Genomic DNA, 20,320 nt, shown 5'->3' with positions numbered 1-20,320 from the left:
CGAACCGCCAGCGCAGCCCCGAGGTGCCCGAGGCCGGCGATCCCGAGCCCACGGTGGTTATTCCGCCTTCAGTCGCCGGTACCGTGTGCGTGCGGGCCGGGAGCCCGTCCCGTGCTCCGCCGCTCGCATCGCCCGCACCTCGTTCGCGGCCTCTCGGGGCCGACGCCCGGTCAGAGGGGAGCCCCGCACCTCAGCCGGAGGGAGGCGGGGGAGGGGCCGGGCGCCGCGACGCCCGCTGGAGGCCGAGGCGAACGTCTCCCGGCGGCCGCCCCGCCGAGCCTCAACGCCCAGACGCCTCCGGATGCGCTCCGGGCGGCCCCTCGCGGCCGGGCCCCCTCTCCCGGCGGCAGCGGGCGGGGGCGGGGCGGGGGCGGGGCTCTGCGCGCGCCGGCGCGTGGAGGCCGCGGGCGGGGGCGGAGCGCGCGCGGGAGGGGAGGGGAGGGGAGGGGAGAGGAGAGGAGGGGGCGCGGGGGCGCGCGCGGCCGTCCGGGGAGGGGGAGGGGGAGGGGTCCGGGGCGGGGGCGGGGGCGGGGGCGCGCGCGGCGGCCGCTGCGGCCTGAGGCGCCGTCGCCGGGCAGAGCCGACCGGGTGCCGCTGGGCGCCGCTGCCACTGGCCCGCCCGGCGCGCGGGGACGGCTCGGGACTGCGCCGGGGCCGGCCCGCCGTGCACGCCGCCGCCGCCGCCGCCGCCGTCCGCCCGTCCGCGGGCCGCCGGGTCCCGTTATCATGTCGCTGAGGCAGCGCCTGACCCAGCTGGCGGGCCGTCTGCAGGAGCCGCAGAAAGTGGCCCGTTTCCAGCGGCTGTGCGGGGTGGAAGCGCTTCCGCGCCGATCCGCCGGGCCCGCCGCCGCTCAGGGGGAGGATGAGAAGGCGGAGGCGCCCCTCGCCCGCGGCGTCCGGCGCCGGGAGCCGCAGCTGGGGGCGTCCGCAGGCCCCCAGCCGCCCGGCGGCGGCCGCAATCAGTGTCCGGCCAAGCCCGGCGGCCGCGGCGCCCCCAACGGCGTGCGGAACGGGCTGGCGAGCGAGCTGGGCCCGGCCTCGCCGCGGCGCGTGGGCGCCCTGCGCCGCAACTCGCTGACGGACGAGGAGGGCGAGCTGGCCCACGTGAGCAACTGGCCGCTCTACTACCTGTTCTGCCTCGGCACGGAGCTGGGCAACGAGCTCTTTTACATCCTGTTCTTCCCCTTCTGGATCTGGAACCTGGACGCCCTGGTGGGCCGGCGGCTGGTGGTCATCTGGGTGCTGGTCATGTACCTGGGCCAGTGCACCAAGGACGTCATCCGCTGGCCGCGGCCCGCCTCGCCGCCCGTGGTCAAGTTGGAGGTCTTCTACAACTCCGAGTACAGCATGCCCTCCACCCACGCCATGTCCGGCACCGCCATCCCCATCGCCATGGTCCTGCTCACCTACGGCCGCTGGCAGGTAAGGGCGGGGCCCGGGGGAGCGCTCCTCACTGCCCGCAGTTGTTTTAAATTGCCCGTTTCCCTCCCAAACCTCGCCTTCCACCGGTCTTCACAGTTCCCCGCCAACGGGCCCTCTCTAGGTCTCAAACAATTAAGTCGTCGGGTGGACACAGAGACTCAGCTGTCAAACTATATTCTTTTATAGCAGTGCCTTTCTTAGAACCCAAAGGAAACGCTGCTGGTGGGCTGGCATTATCATTGGGCTTTGGCTTTGTGAATGGTTTTAATTCCTGTGATGCACCGAATATAACTGTAATTAATTGTTCTTATATTTTAATCGTTCGGTAACGAAGACCCAGTTTCACCATAATATACAGTGCCTTCCCCCAAACTAATTCTCTTTCCGCCTCGGGAAAAGTCTTTAGCTTTACTCAGGGAACAATGTTTGTAAAACCTTAGTGTAAATTCCAAAACAAATATGGTCGTCCGAGGCAATGAAGTAATGAATTTTAAACGAAAGTCACTGTTTATGAAAGTTAATGGAACACTGCCCGAGTTGTCTTTTTAAGGGGTGTGGTTGCTAATTTGCTAATAGACACAAAGTTTAATTATCTTCTGAATCACTGATCTGTAGTGTCAGTTGTTGAGCTACTCTAGGATTATTGTTGCATTCACTTTAAAAATGCATCCTTTTTTTTTTTTTTAAGATTTTATTTATTTATTCATGATAGACACGGAGAGAGAGAGAGAGGCAGAGACACAGGCAGAGGGAGAAGCAGGCTCCATGCAGGGAGCCCGACGCGGGCCTCGATCCCGGGTCTCGAGGATCACGCCCTGGGCTGAAGGCGGCGCCAAACCGATGAGCCACCCGGGCTGCCCTAAAAATGCATACTTTTAAAGTCTTTCTTAAAATTAGGGTTCTTGGTCAGACTAGTAGGTCTGTAAAAATGACATGTGTGATAGATAGCAGGGCCAGGCTGACAATCAGGGATGAGTTTCTAATGCTAAACATTTAGTATTTTGCCTACTTTTTTGGCCTCCCATTTTTTTACTTTTTCATGGTCTATAAATTTTACTTGGGTCTGAAAACTAATTCTTTTCTATGGAAGCAAAATTGATGCTTAAACTGATGTCTTGTTTTGTTTTTTTTTTTAATGGTAAGGAGCTTTGTTCCTCCTGCAGACCAGTCCCTTAATTTAAGAATTAAGTTAGTAATTATGGACAATCTAAAGAATCAGACTTATTCGATTTTTTTTTTTTCATTAGAGCACAAAATCCTCTTACATTGAGAAATACTCAATTCTGTGTAAAACTCCATTCAGATAAACTTACTTTTTCCAGATTCAATTCCAGTATAGATAAAGTCTTGGTCCCTATGGGCACTTCTGTGCAGCACCTCTCTCTCACAATAACATGGAAAACACATACTGTGCAGAGTAAGAATGACAGAATTACTAGGGGAGAGTACCATGGACAGTTTTGTTCTTTCCTATTTAGCCAAAGGAGATAGAGATGATACTCAGATTATAAAGTAGTACTGCCATTTTTGCATGATAGATAAAGATCTTAAATTTTATAATCTAAATAGTTCAGATTTAAGATTGTCATTGAGTTACTTTCGGCATGGTATTTACTAGTTAGCTAATGATGTTTCTCTTATTTTTATGAGACTTTCAGGATTCCATTACTTTAGGGCCTTTTAGAACTCCTCAACGAGTAGCTATGTTGCATGCTGTTAATATTAGCAGTCCAAGTAAGAGAAAAGAGTTATTTTTTGCTCATCATTTAGTCAGAACACATGCTAACAGGAAGTCTGAAAACTACTGCTGATCATTTATGGATTGTAGATATTAGTATTCTGACATTCAGGGTTATTTGAATTGTCAGAATAAGCTTACATCATAGTTTTTGAATAATCTAGTATATTTAAATCAAAGTCTGAGCAATTTGTAGATCTCAATTTTAGACATTGAGCTAGATGAGACTTTAGAAATCACTTAGTCTCAAGCTATTTTACAGATGTGGAAACTGACCTATTAGAATTAATCTTATAACATTAGGTTCAATTTCTTATTTTATATTTTTTTACTCTAAATTTGAGTAAGCTTCTAAATTTGAATACTTGTTTGTCTTTCGGTTAGCTGGTAGAGAAGAAAGGCTCCCTTGTATGGAAGTTCTGTTTATAAATGTTTATAATAATCTAGTATAAAAACTAAAATGACTTTTTTAACCTTTTTACTTCTTAAAAAAGAAAATAAAAGTACCTTCTTTTGCTTAAGTTGTTTTGGTCTTATGCTCTGTCAGTTAGTATTGTGGTAGTTTGAAGGGTTTTATTTCCAGAGTGGGTAATGAAAAAATATATTGGAATCTCGGATGGTAAGAATTAGACAATAGAAGCCTGGTGTTTTTCTAATAGTAGTTTTGGTTGACAGTCCTGACCTTGTTAGGCCCCCACCGCTTATTCAGGACTAGTGTGATCACTTCTCTGCCTAGGATGCTGAACCAGCTCTGGAAGCGGAGTGTACTCACATACCGTCCCTCTGGCGTGGATTAACTACTGAACTCCTCCCTGTCACTTAATGTTCCACTTGAAATCTGCTCAAGGTTCACTGCCTATGCAGAGCCTTTTTAATTAACCCCTTCTGTTTCATTAGTCCTCATTTGTTCTTAAAATGACAATAGACCAAAAAAATTACTGGGAGACTTGTTTGAATCTTACTCTCAGAGATTCTGATCCATTAGCTAGCTAAGTGAGGGTGTACTGTGTTTTACTGAAGGTTCCCAAAGATTTTTGAGGAAAAATCTCAACTTTCTTAAATGTCTTCCAGTAAAATTAACTCTTGATCCTTCAAATATATTTTATATTTCTCCAATATTGTTGTCTCACCTTTTTTGCAATTCTAGTCTTTGAATCTTTTTAAGGTGTGTTATAATATCAAAAGAGATCAGAACAGTGTGACTCCAAGCGGTTGATACTAGAAGAATGTTTTTTCATGGTGATGCAAGAGAGAAAATGTATGGCATTTCTCCAGGGATTAACTTGAGATCCATTAGCCAGGATGATAATTCTTGCTCTCATATTATTTGTTGGAATTTTTTGTAGCCTTAATTGGGAAAAAAAATAGGAAGGGTCAGCAGGTATTAATAAGCACATAGTCCTTTGAAGAATAATTGATCATTAAAAATAAAACACTCCTTTTGTATTTATTTTTGCATGTTCTTTCAAAAAATAAAAATTCTTAATTCTTAAATACTATGGCATATAATGAGCTCTTATTTTATTTTATTTTAAGATTTTATTTATTCATGAGAGAGAGAGAGAGAGAGAGGCAGAGATACAGGCAGAGGGAGAAGCAGGCTCCATTCAAGGAGCTCGATGTGGGACTTGGTCCCAGGACTCCAGGATCTCGCCCTGAGCCAAAGGCAGGTGCTCAACCGCTGAGCCACCCAGGCATCCCGAGTTCTAATTTTATACTTGATTTAATGACATTAAGAAAGTTTAGAATTAATTTCATTTAGAAAAAATTATTGTCATCACTTTTTGCCAGACCCATTCCCAACTAGTCAGTATCCTTTCACTAATTTTAATAATAATAATAGTAATTCTATTATTAACATTATTAACATTTATGAAGGTCTTACCATAGGTCGGACATTTTTTGAAAGGTCTGTTACCTGATTTAGTCTACTCTTAAAACACCCCAGTGTTTGGCTCTACTATTAATACAAGTGTACAGGTCAGAAAACTACAGTAGAGGGAGGTTCAGTAACTTGACAAAGTAACATAGCTAGTAAGTCTCAAGGGGCAAATTTCAATCTTACAAGACTTATGCAGAAAACTCTTCAAATCATGCTGTGTGATTTTTAAAGAATCTTTGCAATAACAAATATTTTTGAAACATATATGATTGTGTCTTAAACTACAAAAACAGTTTTTATATGCCTTGAGATGATAATGTGTATATACATACGTATGCAATATCTACAAATATTGTAAACATATTAAGTTGTTGAATGAGATCAGTGTTAATTTTCTCACCCTTTTCCTCTATCTTCCTAATATAAATAAAAAATGTCATAAACATGAGAGCTTTGGAAAAGAAAAGCACATATTTTATGAAAATATAGTTTACTGTAGATAATGAAGATATCAGAGATCATAAAAAGATAAAAGGAAGACAAGAAGTAAGAGATACAAAAGTGGGTAACAGATGACAAATGAAGACTAGAAAAGGCTGCAAGAACCAGTGGAAACTGATCCCTGGTAATTCTGCGAGAAAACAGTTTATTAAAAAAATCAGACTGGTTTGGTCTTTGATTTCTTTTTATCTGCTGTCATACTTGTGTTTGAAATGCACATTTTCTGATTTTATAAGTGCTTATTATTCTTGATTTAAAATTAATCTTTAAAAATATTTTATTTATTTATTTATTTATTCATGAGAGACACAGACAGAGAAGCAGAGACCTAGGCAGAGGGAGAAACAGGCTCCTTCAAGGAGCCTGATGTGTGACTCGATCCCAGACCCTGGGATCACAACCTGGGCCAAAAGCAAACGTTCAACCACTGAGCCACCCAAGTGTCCCTGATTTAAAATTAATTAAATTTATTTTTTGAATAAGGAATACTTTATAAAATATTAAATATTTAATACTTACATGAGAAAATGAAAAGGAGAGGGCATTTCTCTTCTTTTTCTGTTCCACAGCTACCAGAATCTCTTTTCCAGGATTCATTGTTGTAAGTTTCTTGTTTAGCCTTCTAGAGAGTCTTAACTGTTGTAGACATGTATCTGTATAGTTTATTTTTCATACAAATGTTAACATACGGGATCCCTGGGTGGCGCAGGGGTTTGGCGCCTGCCTTTGGCCCAGGGCGCGATCCTGGAGACCCGGGATCGAATCCCACGTCGGGCTTCCGGTGCATGGAGCCTGCTTCTCCCTCTGCCTGTGTCTCTGCCTCTCTCTCTTTCTCTCTCTGTGACTATCATAAATAAATAAACATTTAAAAAAAAAACAAAAAACAAAAAAAACAAATGTTAACATACTATACTGTTCTGGACCCTGCTTTTTTCATTTAGAAATATATTGTGGAAAAGATTTTCCTTTTCTTTTACCCAACAGTTAATGGGTACTAACTTTGTGCTTAACAGTTGTTTTAAATGCTTTATGTAACAATTCTTTTGATCCCCACAAAATCTTGTGTTATCACTGGTTTACAGAAGGAACTGAGGCAGAGGGATTTTAATTTGCTCCAGATGACTCTGCAAGTACATAACAGAGCCTAGATTCAAACCTAGACAGTTTGGCTGCAAAATTACATTATGCTACTGTATTATTAGTACCTCTCCATATTATATAGAGCTATGTAATTTTTTCACATTTACATTATAATCCAATATATATATTTTAAGATTTATTTATTTTAGAGAGAGTGCACATGCAAGAGCAGGGGGAAGGGCAGAAGGAGAAGGAGAGAAAATCTCAAGCAGACTCATCACTGAGCAAGGAGCCTGACATAGGGCTGGATCCCAGGACTCTGGAATCATGACCTGAGCTGAATTCAAGAGTTGGAACTTGGGATCCCTGGGTGGCGCAGCGGTTTGGCGCCTGCCTTTGGCCCAGGGCGCGATCCTGGAGACCCGGGATCGAATCCCACGTCGGGCTCCCGGTGCATGGAGCCTGCTTCTCCCTCTGCCTGTGTCTCTGCCTCTCTCTCTCTCTCTCTGTGACTATCATAAAAAAAAAAAAAAAAAGAGTTGGACACTTAACTGCCGACTGAGGCACCCACGCACTCCTGATCCATTATATTAACATGGCATAATTTATTTAGTAAGTTGACTATTCCAAATCTGCCTATTCAGACCTTTCTCATATATTTTTTCCTATTAGATTGCTGGCATTTTACTTACCGATTTTTAAAACTATTCTTTTTGTTTTATTTCTTAACTGTTGCCCTACCTTTAAGTATGTTATACCACTTCAAGTATAGCATAAGAACCTTACCACAGGGATGCCTGGGTGGCTCAGCAGTTGAGTGTCTGCCTTTGGCTCAGGGCGTGATCCTGGGGTCCTGGGATCAAGTCCTGCATCAGGCTTCCTACGGGGAGCCTGCTTCTCCCTCTGCCTATGTCCTTGCCTCTCTCTCTGTGTCTCTCTTGAATAAATAAATAAATCTTAAAAAAAAAAAAAAGAACCTTACCACAGTATACTTACATTTTTCCTTCTCCCCTCCTTTGTATTATTGTTGTCATACATTTTACATTTACATGTTATAAAACTCACAGTAATAACATTATTATTTTTGTGTCACGTTCCAACATTTCTAGATTTTTTTCTCCATTCTTCCCCTGTTCTGGAATGACAGTTTCATGTATCTTAAATTGCTTAACACTGGTCACTCACAGATCACTGATGTGATGATGATGACTGCAGTATTTTTGCACTCTGTGCTTCATTTGGGATCCTTTCGATTGCTATGACATCAAGTTCACTGATCTTTCTTCTGCAGTGTCTTATTTTCTGGTAGACTCCTCAACTAGGATGGGATATTGTTTCAGATACTATATATTTTATATGCTAGAAGCTCCAATTGGATGTTTTTTTTAATCTTCCATTTCTCCACTCATTATGTTCCTATTTTCTTTTACATTCTTGAAATATTTTATTTTTTTATTTATTTTTATTTTTATTTTATTTTTTAATTCATAGAGGCACAGAGAGAAAGAGAGAGAGGCAGAGGGAGAAGCAGGCACCATGCAGAGAGCCTGATGTGGGACTCGATCCAGAGTCTCCAGGATCACGCCCTAGGCTACAGGTGGCGCTAAACCGCTGCGCCTCCGGGCTGCCCTCTTGATAGATTTTAATAGTGTTTTAAGGTTCTTATTCACTAATTCCATCATCTTTGTTATCTTTGTGTGATTCTCACATTTCTCTTGGTTATGGATCATATTCTCTGGCTTCTTTGTGTCAGTAATTTTTATAGAGTTTTTGATTTTGTTGTGTTCCCTTAAATTGTGTTGGACTTTATTGTGGTTACATTTAAATTACTTGTCAGTTTAAGCTTCTAGAGAGGGTTCAGAATAGCCATAGTTTAGAGCTACTTTGGCCTCACTGCCAAGGTTATAACCTTTTTTTTTTTTTAAGATTATATTTCTAAGTAATCTCTACACTCAGTATGGGACTTGAACTTAGAACCCTGAGATCAAGAGTTTCATGCTCTACCAACTGAGCTAGCCAGGCTCTCTAGGCAATAACCTTATAAAGACTGCCCAATTCCCTTAGTATTCTGCCTGGTGGGAAAGCAATTCCAGGCCCCGGTGAACTTTGGATATTGTTTGGCCTACTATTTTCTGGTAGTTTTACCCAGCTTGGTGGACTTTAACTCCATGCGTGCACACATTGGTACTCAAACAATTTGCAGAGACACCCCCCCAACCCCCTACAGATCACTGGGGCTCATTCTCTGTGCGCATTCCTCTCTCTAGTGTTATGTCCTGCAAATAAATGGCTGCTTTGGCCTCAGAATTCCACTCTTCTTCCCCTTAACTCAGTGAGACTGCTAGACTTTGTTTTGGTTCCTCCTCCCATGCTACAGCCTGGAAACTGCCTCTAGCAGCAAGCTAGGGCAATCATAGGGCTCATTTCATTTGTTTCCCTTTTCTCCTGAATTATAGTTCTGTGCTGCTTGTTTTCCAGTATATGAAAATGGTTGTTTTATATAATTTGTCTAGTTTTCTGCCTGTTTACAATGGAACAGCTGTTATTACAACAGTTAATCCTTTGTGGGCAGAAACAAATCCTCTTACCTCTACTTACTGTTGTTTTTTGTATTAAAAAAATTTATTGAGATGTAATTCATTTACCATACAGTTCACCCATTTAAAATATGCAGTTCAGTGGCTTTCGATATATTCATAGAGTTGTGCAACCGTCACCACAGTCAACTTTAGAACATTTTCATCACCACCCAAAGGAACCCCAAAGCCATAGTAGTGACTCCTCATTCCTCCCACCCCATTCCTAGGTTGTCTAATCAACCGTAGACAACCACTAATCTACTTTATGTCTCTATAGATTTGCCTACTCTGGACATTTCATATAAATAGAAGCATACAGCATGTAGTTTGTTGCTGGCTGCTACTGCTGCTGATTTTTAAAAAGATTTTATTTATCTACTCATGAAAGACACAGAGAGAGAGGCAGAGACATAGGGAGAGGGAGAAGCAAGGTTCATGCAGGGAGCCTAATGCAAGACTCAATCCCAGGACCCCAGGATCACGACCTGAGCCACCCAGGCGTCCCCGCTGGCTTCTTTCATTATCATGTTTTAAGATTCATTCATATTATAGCTTGTATCAGTACTTCATTCCTTTTATTGCCAAGTAATATCCCATCACATTTTACTTATCTTTTCATCTGCTGATAGACATTTGGTTTTACTTTTTGGTTATTTTGAATAACATTGTTACGGATAGTTTTGTGTAAGTTTTTGCATGGACATGTTTTGGTTTCTCTTGGGTTACTTATTGGTTTTGAAGCTTTTTATATTGTGATCAAATTAGCCTTTTGTCCATGTGTGATTTAGAAATATGTTTTCCTAACTTGTTCCTTCTCTTCCTATTCTTTTTTTTTTGTCCCCCAGCAGAATTATTTTCTTTTTAGGTATCTTTCGTATCATGGTTTCTGGGTTTTGTGTAACATTTTGAATAGCATTCTACTATGGTTTCTTATAGCACTTCTGTGGGTTGTTGTTGTTTTTTTTTTTTTTTAATGCTTAAATCTTTGAACTATCTCTTGCTTTGAGGAAGGAATCTAACTTGATATTTCCCAATAGCACCATTTATTGAATAGTCCATTTTCCCCTACTGACGTAGAACTGTCACTTTTATCATATATTAAATATAGGTATTTATTTAGGTCTGCAAGCTCCATATTCTATTTATTTTTAAATTAAAAATTATTTAAATTTAATTAATTAACATATAATGTATTGTTGGTTTCAGAGGTAGAGGTCAGTGATTCATCAGTCTTATATAACACCCAGTGCTTATTACATCAGATGCCCTCCTTAATGTTAATCACCTAATTACCCTGTTCCCCCAGCCTCCTCCCCTCCAGTGACCCTCAGTTTGTTTCCTATGATTTAGAGTCCTATGATTTGTCTCATACTATTCTATTTATTGTAGCTTTATAATATTTTTTTACTTACTCTTGCTGTTTTTACTTTATACAGTTTTCTGTATGTACTTTAGATTTTGTTTTTCTAGCTAAAGGAAAAAAAAGGAAATATCCTTTTGTAATTTTTAAAAAGATTTTATTTATTTGAGACAGAGACAGAGAGCATGAGCAGGGGGGAGGAGGCAAAGGGAAATGGAGAAGCAGACTCCCATAAGCAGGGTGCCCAACGTGGCACTCAATCCCAGGACCCTGAGATCATGACCTGACCTGAAGTTAGACACTTAACTGACTGAGTGACCTAGGTGGCCCTGGCTATTTTTTTATTGGAAAGATAAAATAGCACTTTCATGTTTAAATCTTTTAACTTCCTTTAGTTGGTTTTGTATATATTATGCGATATGGTTCTGATGTAGTTTTTTTCACACTGATAATTAATTGACCTAATGCCATTTTTTGAATAGTTCATCTTTTCTCCACTTATCTGTAATGCTACTTAAGTTACATATCAAGTTACCATGTGTGTATGGATGTGATTCTGGGGTTCTCTATCGTGTTTCACTGATCTCTTTGTCTCTTTATCAATAACATTGTCATACTTCAAATGCTTTAGAGTAAGTCTTAATATATTTTTTAAGAAAGTTCTTTACCCTATTCTTCAAGATTATCTTGCTGTTTTTGAGTATTTGCTTTCAATATACATTTTGGAATGAGCTCTTTAATTTCTATTAAAAACTCTGGACTTTTATTGAAATTGCAGTGAATTTATAAATTAATGTGGAGAGAATTGATAACCTTACAATACTGAGTATATCTGTGATTATGGTAAATTTTATTTACTTAGGTTTTCTTAAATGTATTTCAATGAAATTTTAGAATTTTCTCCATATAAATCAAGTATATTACCTGTTAGATTTATTTGTAGTTACTTTATATTTTTTGTCACTGTTATGAATGATATCTTGTTAAAATTCAAATATTATAACTTTGTGGTTGGAAGATAGAAACATGCTTGATTTTTATGTATTGATTATATATACAACAACTTTTTTCAACTCCTCAGTAATTTAATAATTTATATATATAAAATCTCATTTGTTCTTTATATAGAAAATCGTATCAACTGAGAATAATGACAAGTTTATTTCTTCTGTTGCAAGTATACATTTTGTCTTGTTGACTAAAAAGCTTTAATAAAGATAATGACATTAAATTCCACAAATATATTTTTTTTCCACAAATATAAATTTATTTCATTTCTAATAGGTACTAGCCAAAAACATAAGCCCTACAGATAACAGGGCAAAAAAACCAAAAATATGATCTGTATGCTCAGGGAAATCAGACCTGGTAAGACGTTACTCCACCAGTTCAAGGGAGAGAAGATGGGAGACCTAGATAAGGAGACTACAAACAATGGCCTGCCGCCTGATTTTATGTGACTTGTGAACTATGAATGGTTTTTTACATCTTAGATAAGGAGACTACAAACAATGGCCTGCCACCTGATTTTATGTGACTTGTGAACTATGAATGGTTTTTTACATCTTACGTAGTTAAACAAAGCCACAAGAATATTATTTTGTGACACATGTAAATTGTATGAAATTGATAATTTTAGTGGCTAATCATAAAACTTCTTGAACACATTTATATAAATATATGTGTGTGTGGGTGTATATAATATATATATGTCTGTGGTGCTACAACAGCAGAGTTGAGTAATTGTAACACTGGCTATATAACCCACAAAGCCCAAGATAGTTACTATTTGGTCTTTACAAAAAAAACTGCTGGCCCCTGACCCAGATAGTGTCAGTTATCTGGGAGGCAGTTCTAAACATGACAGAGACCTGGACAGGCTTAGTATCATCAGCATACTTTTGCAGAATGAATGCTGAGAGTGGATGGTACTGCCCTTGTAGAGTACAGATAGTGGGAAGAACAGAGGGTCAAGGGAAAAAACCTCTAAAGACATTAATATTTAAATAATGGATAGAGTGCAGATAGTGGGAAGAACAGAGGGTCAGGGGAAAAAACCTTTAAAGACATATATATTTAAATAATGGATAGAGTAAAAAGAACCTGAAACAGAAATCTGACATGTAGTAGTTCGAGAAGTAAAAAGATACCTTAGGGATTGTCTAACTGAGGCTGTGTGTGTGTGTGTGTGTGTGTGTGTGTGTGTGTAGGGGTTCTAGTAACCCATTTTTACTAGCTTAAGAAAAAAAAGGAAAATTTATTTGAGGACTAGAAAGGGTATCCTATGGAAGTCAAAGTCAAGAAATTACTGACAGCCTTTCTGAAGGATTTGAGCCAGGCCTCTGGAATGCTATCAGAATAAAGGCAGTGCTGTCCATCTTTGTTTCTTGGGGTTGCATAGTCTCTCATTTCTGCTGCTTCTCTGCTTTTGCATGCATATGTCAGCCTTACATTACCCCTACTTCTATGTCATTTCCAATTTCAAGCACACAACAGAGACTGACTTTCATTCAAATTATGATTAGGAAAAAAATCTAATCAGCTCAGTCCAGCCAGTGGATATACTGCTCTAGGGCCAAGTGTCCATGCCTGATCCAATAGCCATAGTCAAAAGAGTGGGATTGTACAGTATTAGCATGTCTCCAGGCCACATTGCTGGGTCTAAGCAGGGATGTTTGCAGAAGAAAGAATTGTAAAGTGGACAATATCATACAAAGAATATACTATAAAGGGAAGATACAAGCAAAAGAGCATCTCTAGAAAAGGACAGTAGTTAATATTGGGGTTTTTGTTTGTTTGCAAGATTTTATTTATTTGAGATAGCATAAATGGGGGGAGGGGCAGGAAAAGGGGGAGAAGTAGACTCCTTGCTGAGCAAGGAACCCCACTCAGGGCTTGACCCCAGAACTCTGAGATTATGACCTGAGCGAAAGGCAGACATTTAACTGATTGAGCCACCCAGGTGCCTCTAGTTAATATTGTTAAATGCTGCTAAAAGGACAAGCAAGATAAGTACTAAGCTTATTGAAGACTTAGAAAATAAAAATAGGAAAAATCTAATGTTAACATTTTTGGGTATTTCCTTACAATTTGAAAATAATTGCAACCATATTGTATATGGTGTTTATTCTTTTTTAATTTAACATAATGTGTGATAGTTAATTTTGTATGTCCCTTGGCTAGGCCTCAATACCCAGATTTTTGGTCAAACACTATTGTAGAGGTTTCTATGAAGATATTTTTTAGATGGTATTGACATTTCGATCAGTAGACTTTGAGAAGTTCACCTACCATAATATTGGTAGGGCTTCATCTAATCAATGGAAGGCCTCATGAGAAAAGGGACCCAGGAAGAGGGGATTCTGCCCACCTGCTGTCTTGGTACTAGAGCTACATCAACTCCCTCCTGGATCTCCCGTCTGCTGACCTACCCTGCAGATTTTGTATTTGCAGCCTCCATGATCCTTAAATCCAATAATAGAGCCAAATCTTGCAATGAATCTCTCTCCATCTCTGTGTATTACATACCTCTTACTGGTTTTGTTTCTCTGGAGAACTCTAATTTTTTCTTAATGAATGAAACACTCTCATATTCTTGCAGAATAGCTTTTATTATAGAATTGTCCTTACTACAGATACTATCCTCTCCTTTTATAGATGAGGAAACTGATGCAAAGAGATTTTGAAACTAGCCCGATGTCCCACACCTGAAGTAGGCACCTTTAGGGAGTCAGCCTAGCTCACAACCCTCAAAGGGTTCCTCACCTTTAGGGCACATATTTTGTCTGTGCCATCTTTTTCATCAGAAATTGAGAACAGGTACTGAGTTTGGGCAGGTTTCTTCACTAAAGAAGTAAATATTGAAAAACCTCCACTACCATGTAGACTAAAGAGCAGAAAAGCTGCTACTACACTGAAAAAGATGAGGCAGATATGTAAGAAGAAGAAATGGTCCTGTGACTGTCTAGTTTATAGTTCAATTTCTTGAAGCTTAGCTTCCTTTTGCCTTAAGGCTCAATGAGATACTCTGTACCCTTACAATACATCTCTTTCTCTCAACATAAATTGATTCCTGTTATTTACATTTTTTAGAGTCCCAATAAATACATATAGTAAATGGCTAGAGCTAGGTTTGTGTAGCTCCAAAAATCCATTATTTTAAACTATTACATTATATACAATAAATATTTATTTGTTCATTGTGTGGTATATTTAATTTCATGATAAACATTTTTATATAGGATTCCTTGCCCCACGTTTCTATGTCTTTGGTACAGGATTTTAGGAGAAAGATAACTGTGTCAATGTATATGAACATTAGAGCTCTATTTTTTTTTTTTTTTTTAAGATTTTACTTATTTCAGACAGGGAAACTGAGAGAGAACGAGTGGGCAGGAGGGGCAGAGGGAGAAGCAGACTCCCCAGGCACCCAACATTTTCAATTCAATCTGTCCTTTTGACGTATTCATATCTGATGTCATCTTACTGTTTCTCTTGCGAACTCTTAAATTACAACATGTAAATTTAGCAACAGAACACATCAAGTAAATATTAATTATAATTTTAAGTACATTTTGTATTAAAAACCACAATAAAGAATGTACTATTTATTACTATACTATTTGATGTAGACTTAGGTTAATAAAATAGGATCTCTTTCCAATTCCTGTCTAGGGAAAGGATTTGTGATAAAGAGAAGGACTAGATGTTTTAGCTTACATCATTTTATAGCTGCGTGCAGGCAGACCACAGCTTTCCAGATAGTTAAGATGAACAAGAAATTCCTGTTTCTTTCAGTGGAAACCAGAGTAGAAACAAGAGAAAAAGTAAATTCAGTCTTCCAGGCAGTTACCAATTCATTCATTCATTCCAATTCCAATCTATCAAAGAAATTTTTATCTAATTGTCTCTTGAATAATCTAGCCCTATTTACTACAAAGCCTCAGAGAGTTTCTCCAGTATCTAATATCGAATCTGTGGAGATTTTTTTTTTAATTCCTATTCAAATCTTCAGAGTTGGGAGCAAATCTAGCCTGAGGTATCATCAATAGCTCTTATAGAGTAGCTTCAGCACTTGGGAGGTTAAGTGGAGTAGGAGCAATTAAGTATAGTAATTTTCAAAATGTAAAAGGCATTGTAATAGAAAACTCAAATTGTCTTCTCCACATTGGCAAATTCAGCAATTTTATAAGAGTCCTAGTTTCTATTTTTAAAAAAGTCCTCTTCCTCTTTTCCTCTGCAATAACAATCTAACCAACCTTTCTTTTTTTTAATTTATTTTTATTTTTTATTTATTTATGATAGTCACACACACACAGAGAGAGAGAGAGAGAGAGAGAGGCAGAGACACAGGCAGAGGGAGAAGCAGGCTCCATGCACCGGGAGCCCAACGTGGGATTCGACCCCAGGTCTCCAGGATCACGCCCTGGGCCAAAGGCAGGCGCTAAACCTGCGCCACCCAGGGATCCCACCAACCTTTCTTTTATATATATGTGTGTGTATATATATATATATTTATTGAAGTTCAATTTGCCAACATATAGTATAACACCCAGTGCTTGTTCTGTCAAGTGCTCTCCTCAGTGCCCGTCACCCATCACCCCATCCCCCTGGCTGCCTCCCCTTCCACTATCCCTTATTCATTTTCCAGAGTTAGGAGTCTCTCTTGTTTTGTCACCCTCTCTAATTTTTCCCACTCATTTTCTTCCTTCCTTTCCCCTATAATCCCTTTCACTATTTTTTATATTCTCAGAATGAGTGAAACCATATGATTGTCCTTCTCCGATTAACTGACTTCATTCAGCAGAAGACCAGCTGGAAGAACTAACCAACCTTTCTACACACATATTTGTCTTTCTGTTCTCCACTTGACTGTCACTCTCTATTCCTAATTCCTACCCATCCCAATCCTTTACTTGACAAATAAATTGGCTGGAATTTTTGAAGCCAAAATTCATTTCTAGGCAGATGTTACAAATAAATGTGGATTTGTTCTTTACTAAAGTATTAATAGATTAATCTTACCTAATATACAACTTACTATGTACTAGGCACTGTTCTAAAAGTTTTATACATATTAGCTCATTTAATCATCAGAACAACCCAATGGGGTAGATATTCTAATTTAAATGAAACTGAGGCAAAGAAAAGTCCACAATTAAACGGGTATTAAGTTAGGGAGCTGAGAGTTTCAAATACTGAAGTCTAGTTCCCAAGTCTAAGCTCTTAACCACTATAACTAAGCTGTCCTTCATGTATAAAGAGTTTTTTAATTCCTTGTATACCTAGGGTCAAGCAGATTATCACTCAGATTTTTTTAATTTAGGTTTTTCTTAGAATGGAGGCTAGGCACAAACTTAATTAGAGGTAGAAGAGATCTTAAAGATATTAGTTCCACTCCCCTCCCTTTACAAATGAGGAAGCAGGGACGCCTGGGTGGCTCGGTGGGTGGTTGAGCGTCTGCCTTTGGCCCAGGGCATGATCCTGGAGTCCAGGGATCGAGTCCCACATCGGGCTCCCTGCATGGAGTCTGCTTCTCCTCTCTCTGACTGTGTCTCTGCCTTTCTCTCTGTGTCTCTCATGAATAAATAAATAAAATCTTAAAAAAAAAAAAAAAATGAGGAAGCAGACCCAGGGATGCTAAATACCACTTAGCATTATATTCTTCCAGTGACCTATTCTGATGCCTTTTCTAGTTTACCATGCTTGTTACTTTATACTTTTATCACTATACAAAAGGTAATAATTTTAAGTTTGGTAAACAATCCTAGTTTCTATTTTCCTTTTCTATGAGAACATTGAGCTTTACCTGCTAAATTTGTTATTTCCTCAAATAAGAAGTTTTTACTTAAATCTTTAGGTCTTATGAAAAAAGCTGAAAGAAAAATTTACAAGTCCTTCACATTTTCAAATTAGAAAAAATTTACCAAACTGAAAACAGATCACATGACCTCCTAGACGCTTTTAATTTCATACCACTATCTAATCTTTTCATTGCACAGCCTGTTACAGGAACATTTATCTAAACATTCCCTCCAGTTGTTCTACCAAATGGTTTTATTCCTAAGTGATACGCTTTCCTTAACTCTTTATCACACATAATCAGAATTAGTTTTTATATTTTGTCATTTGCCATTCACATTCATTGAGGTTAGTAAAAAAAAAAAAAAGGTCATAAGATGCCTTGCAATTAAAGCAATGGCAAAAACTGTCTTCAATAGAATTTAAAATTTTCATAGTAATTTAAATATGGGACAAAGGCAGGCTCCAGAAAAAAATTATATTTTGAATTTGAGAAATGGATAGTGTATGCATAAACAACAGATGACAAGGATACCACATTAATGATCTATCTGCCTTGTTCTAATACTGCTAGTGGAATAAAAATTGATACAATCTTTCTGGAAAGCATTTTGTTAATACATAAAAGAGCTCCAGAGGTACCTGGATGGCTCAGTTGGTTAAGTGTTTGCCTCTGGCTCAGGTCAGGATCACAGAGTCCTGGGATCAAGTCCGCTGGTATTGACTCCCTGCTCAGCCGAGAGCTTGCTTCTCCTTCTCCTACTCCCTCTACTTGTGCTCTTTCTCCCTGTCTGTAATAAATAAAATCTTTTATTTATCTTAATGTGTACATTAAATGATTGCATATAGATCAGTTTTTGTTTTACCTTTTTGAACCCACATATTATTTTTTAAAAATTATTTGAGAGAGAGAGAGAGAGAGAGAGCACGCGCACGCACACAAGTGGGAGGAGGGGCAGAAGGAGAGGGAGAAGCATCCCATTGAACAGGGAGCCTGATGCAGAACTCAATCCCAGGACCCTGAGATCGTGACCTGAGCCACAGGCAGAAACTTAATTGAGCCACCCAGGTGCCTGGAACCCGTATATTGTTATACACTATACTAACCTACCAGTATGGAATGTACTAAGAAGGAAGACATGCTATTATGATTAAGTTTTTTGCTTTGTTTTGCTTTTAGTATACAAAATATAGTTTACAATGTGCTATTGTAGGACATGGTTTTTATATTTCTATACAATTTGGTTACTTTGTTTTAGAAAGTGTGTATTAATTTTAAAAGTTTAAGCTACAGAATCCTTACCTAACAATGTTTATTCTAAAACAAGTATTGGAAATTATTGAAGTTTACTTAAAAGGATTTCAGACTGCAATTTATTGTGATGGATTCCAGAGATGCTCTTAGAACTAAAGGTTCATGCGGCCCAGGTTTGAGGCCAAGAACTGAATGGCCTTTGACCCCAAGGTTATCATGAATGTGATAAGGTAAGACTGATACCCTTAGTGGCTGAAGGCTTATGTTTACTTCATTTAACAAGTACTTACTGACTGCCTACTATATGTAAACACTAATTGTAGTCACCGATAATACAGCAGTGAACAAGAGATTCAAGTTCCTCCCCCCATGGAATTTACATTCTTGAGGAGACAATAATTAAATACTATTATTTTTAATATATGTATATACATGTAATATATGTACATATAGAGAATACATAAGCTTTATTATATCCTAATGCACAAATATACCTTCTGTCAAAGATGAGTCTGTAACTTTTTCCATTAATATTTTGTAGCCTTCAGTGTACCAGTCTTTTACTTACTTAAATTTATTTCTAAGTATTTTCTTAATTTCCTTTTCAGATTGTTCAATGCTGGTGTACAGAAACATAACTGATTTGTGTGTGTTAATCTTATACCATGCAACTTTGCTGAATTCATTTACTAACTCTGGTAGTTTTTTGTGGATTCTTTGGGGGGCTTTCTTTCTTTCAATCATGTTATCTGTGAATAGAGATAGTTTTCCTTTGTCTTTTCAAATTTAGATGTCTTTTCTTTTTCTCGCCTATCTGTTCTAGCTAGAACTTTAAATACAGTCTTAAATAGCAGCAGTGAGAGGTAGATACCTTGTATTGTTTCTCATCTTGGAGAGAAACCTTTCAGTCTGTCACCATTAAATTTGTTATCTGTAAGTAGTTCATAAGTGCCCTTTAACACGTTGAAGAAATTCCTTTCTTTCCTAGTTTTTTTGAGTGCTTTTATTATTTGATGATCATGTTGATTTTTTCTTTTTTTTTTTTTTAAGATTTTATTTATTCATGAGAGACACACGGCGGGGGGGGAGGGTGCAGAGGGAGAAGCAGGTTCCATGAAGGAAGCTTGATGTGGGACTCAATCCTGGAACTCTGGGATCACGCCCTGAGCCAAAGGCAGATGCTCAACTGCTGAGCCACCCAGGTGTCCCAATTTTTGATGTATTACATTGATTTCTCTTTGTTGAACCACTCTTTTCTGGGATGAATCCCACACCATACATCATGGTGTATAATAGTTTTAATGAGCTCTTAGATTTGGTTTGCTAATATTTTATTTCTGTACCTGTATTTACAAGGGATATTGGTCTGTAGTTTTCTTATGATGTCTTTGTCTGGTTTTGATATCAGGGTAATAATGGCTTCACAGAATGAGTCAGGAACTGTTCCCCCCACTTCTGGGGTTTTTTGTAAGAGCTTGAGAAAGGTTGATATTAAATCTTTTAAAAATGTTAGGTAAAATGACCAGTGAAACCATCCAGACTTCAGGGACCCTGGCTGGTTGAAGTTTGCCTATTTTGTGATACATCTCAGCATGTGGCTCCCAGGGTTGCATCTATCAGGAAGAGAGAGATCATAGAATGACTGAAAGTGGCATAAGTCACTTTTTCCCAACTCATTGGCTAAACTGGTTACATGGTCCCA

General features: G+C 39.2%; 1 protein-coding gene across 1 annotated transcript in view; it reads left to right on the top strand.

Annotated features, from left to right (window-relative positions):
* Positions 1 to 554: 554 nt before the first annotated feature.
* SGPP1 (sphingosine-1-phosphate phosphatase 1) overlaps positions 555 to 20,320 on the top strand; it is a 33,423-nt gene continuing 13,657 nt past the window's right edge. Inside the window, exon 1 of the mRNA XM_025442884.3 lies at positions 555 to 1,422. Coding sequence (XP_025298669.1) covers positions 727 to 1,422 — 696 coding nt within the window. The 5' untranslated portion in view covers positions 555 to 726. The remainder of the gene's footprint in view (positions 1,423 to 20,320) is intronic.

Source organism: Canis lupus, chromosome 8, assembly GCF_003254725.2.
Source record: "Canis lupus dingo isolate Sandy chromosome 8, ASM325472v2, whole genome shotgun sequence".
In the NCBI taxonomy this organism is placed as follows: domain Eukaryota; kingdom Metazoa; phylum Chordata; class Mammalia; order Carnivora; family Canidae; genus Canis; species Canis lupus.
Note: the sequence above shows the minus strand (reverse complement) of the source record. Positions and strands in the feature narration are given on the sequence as shown.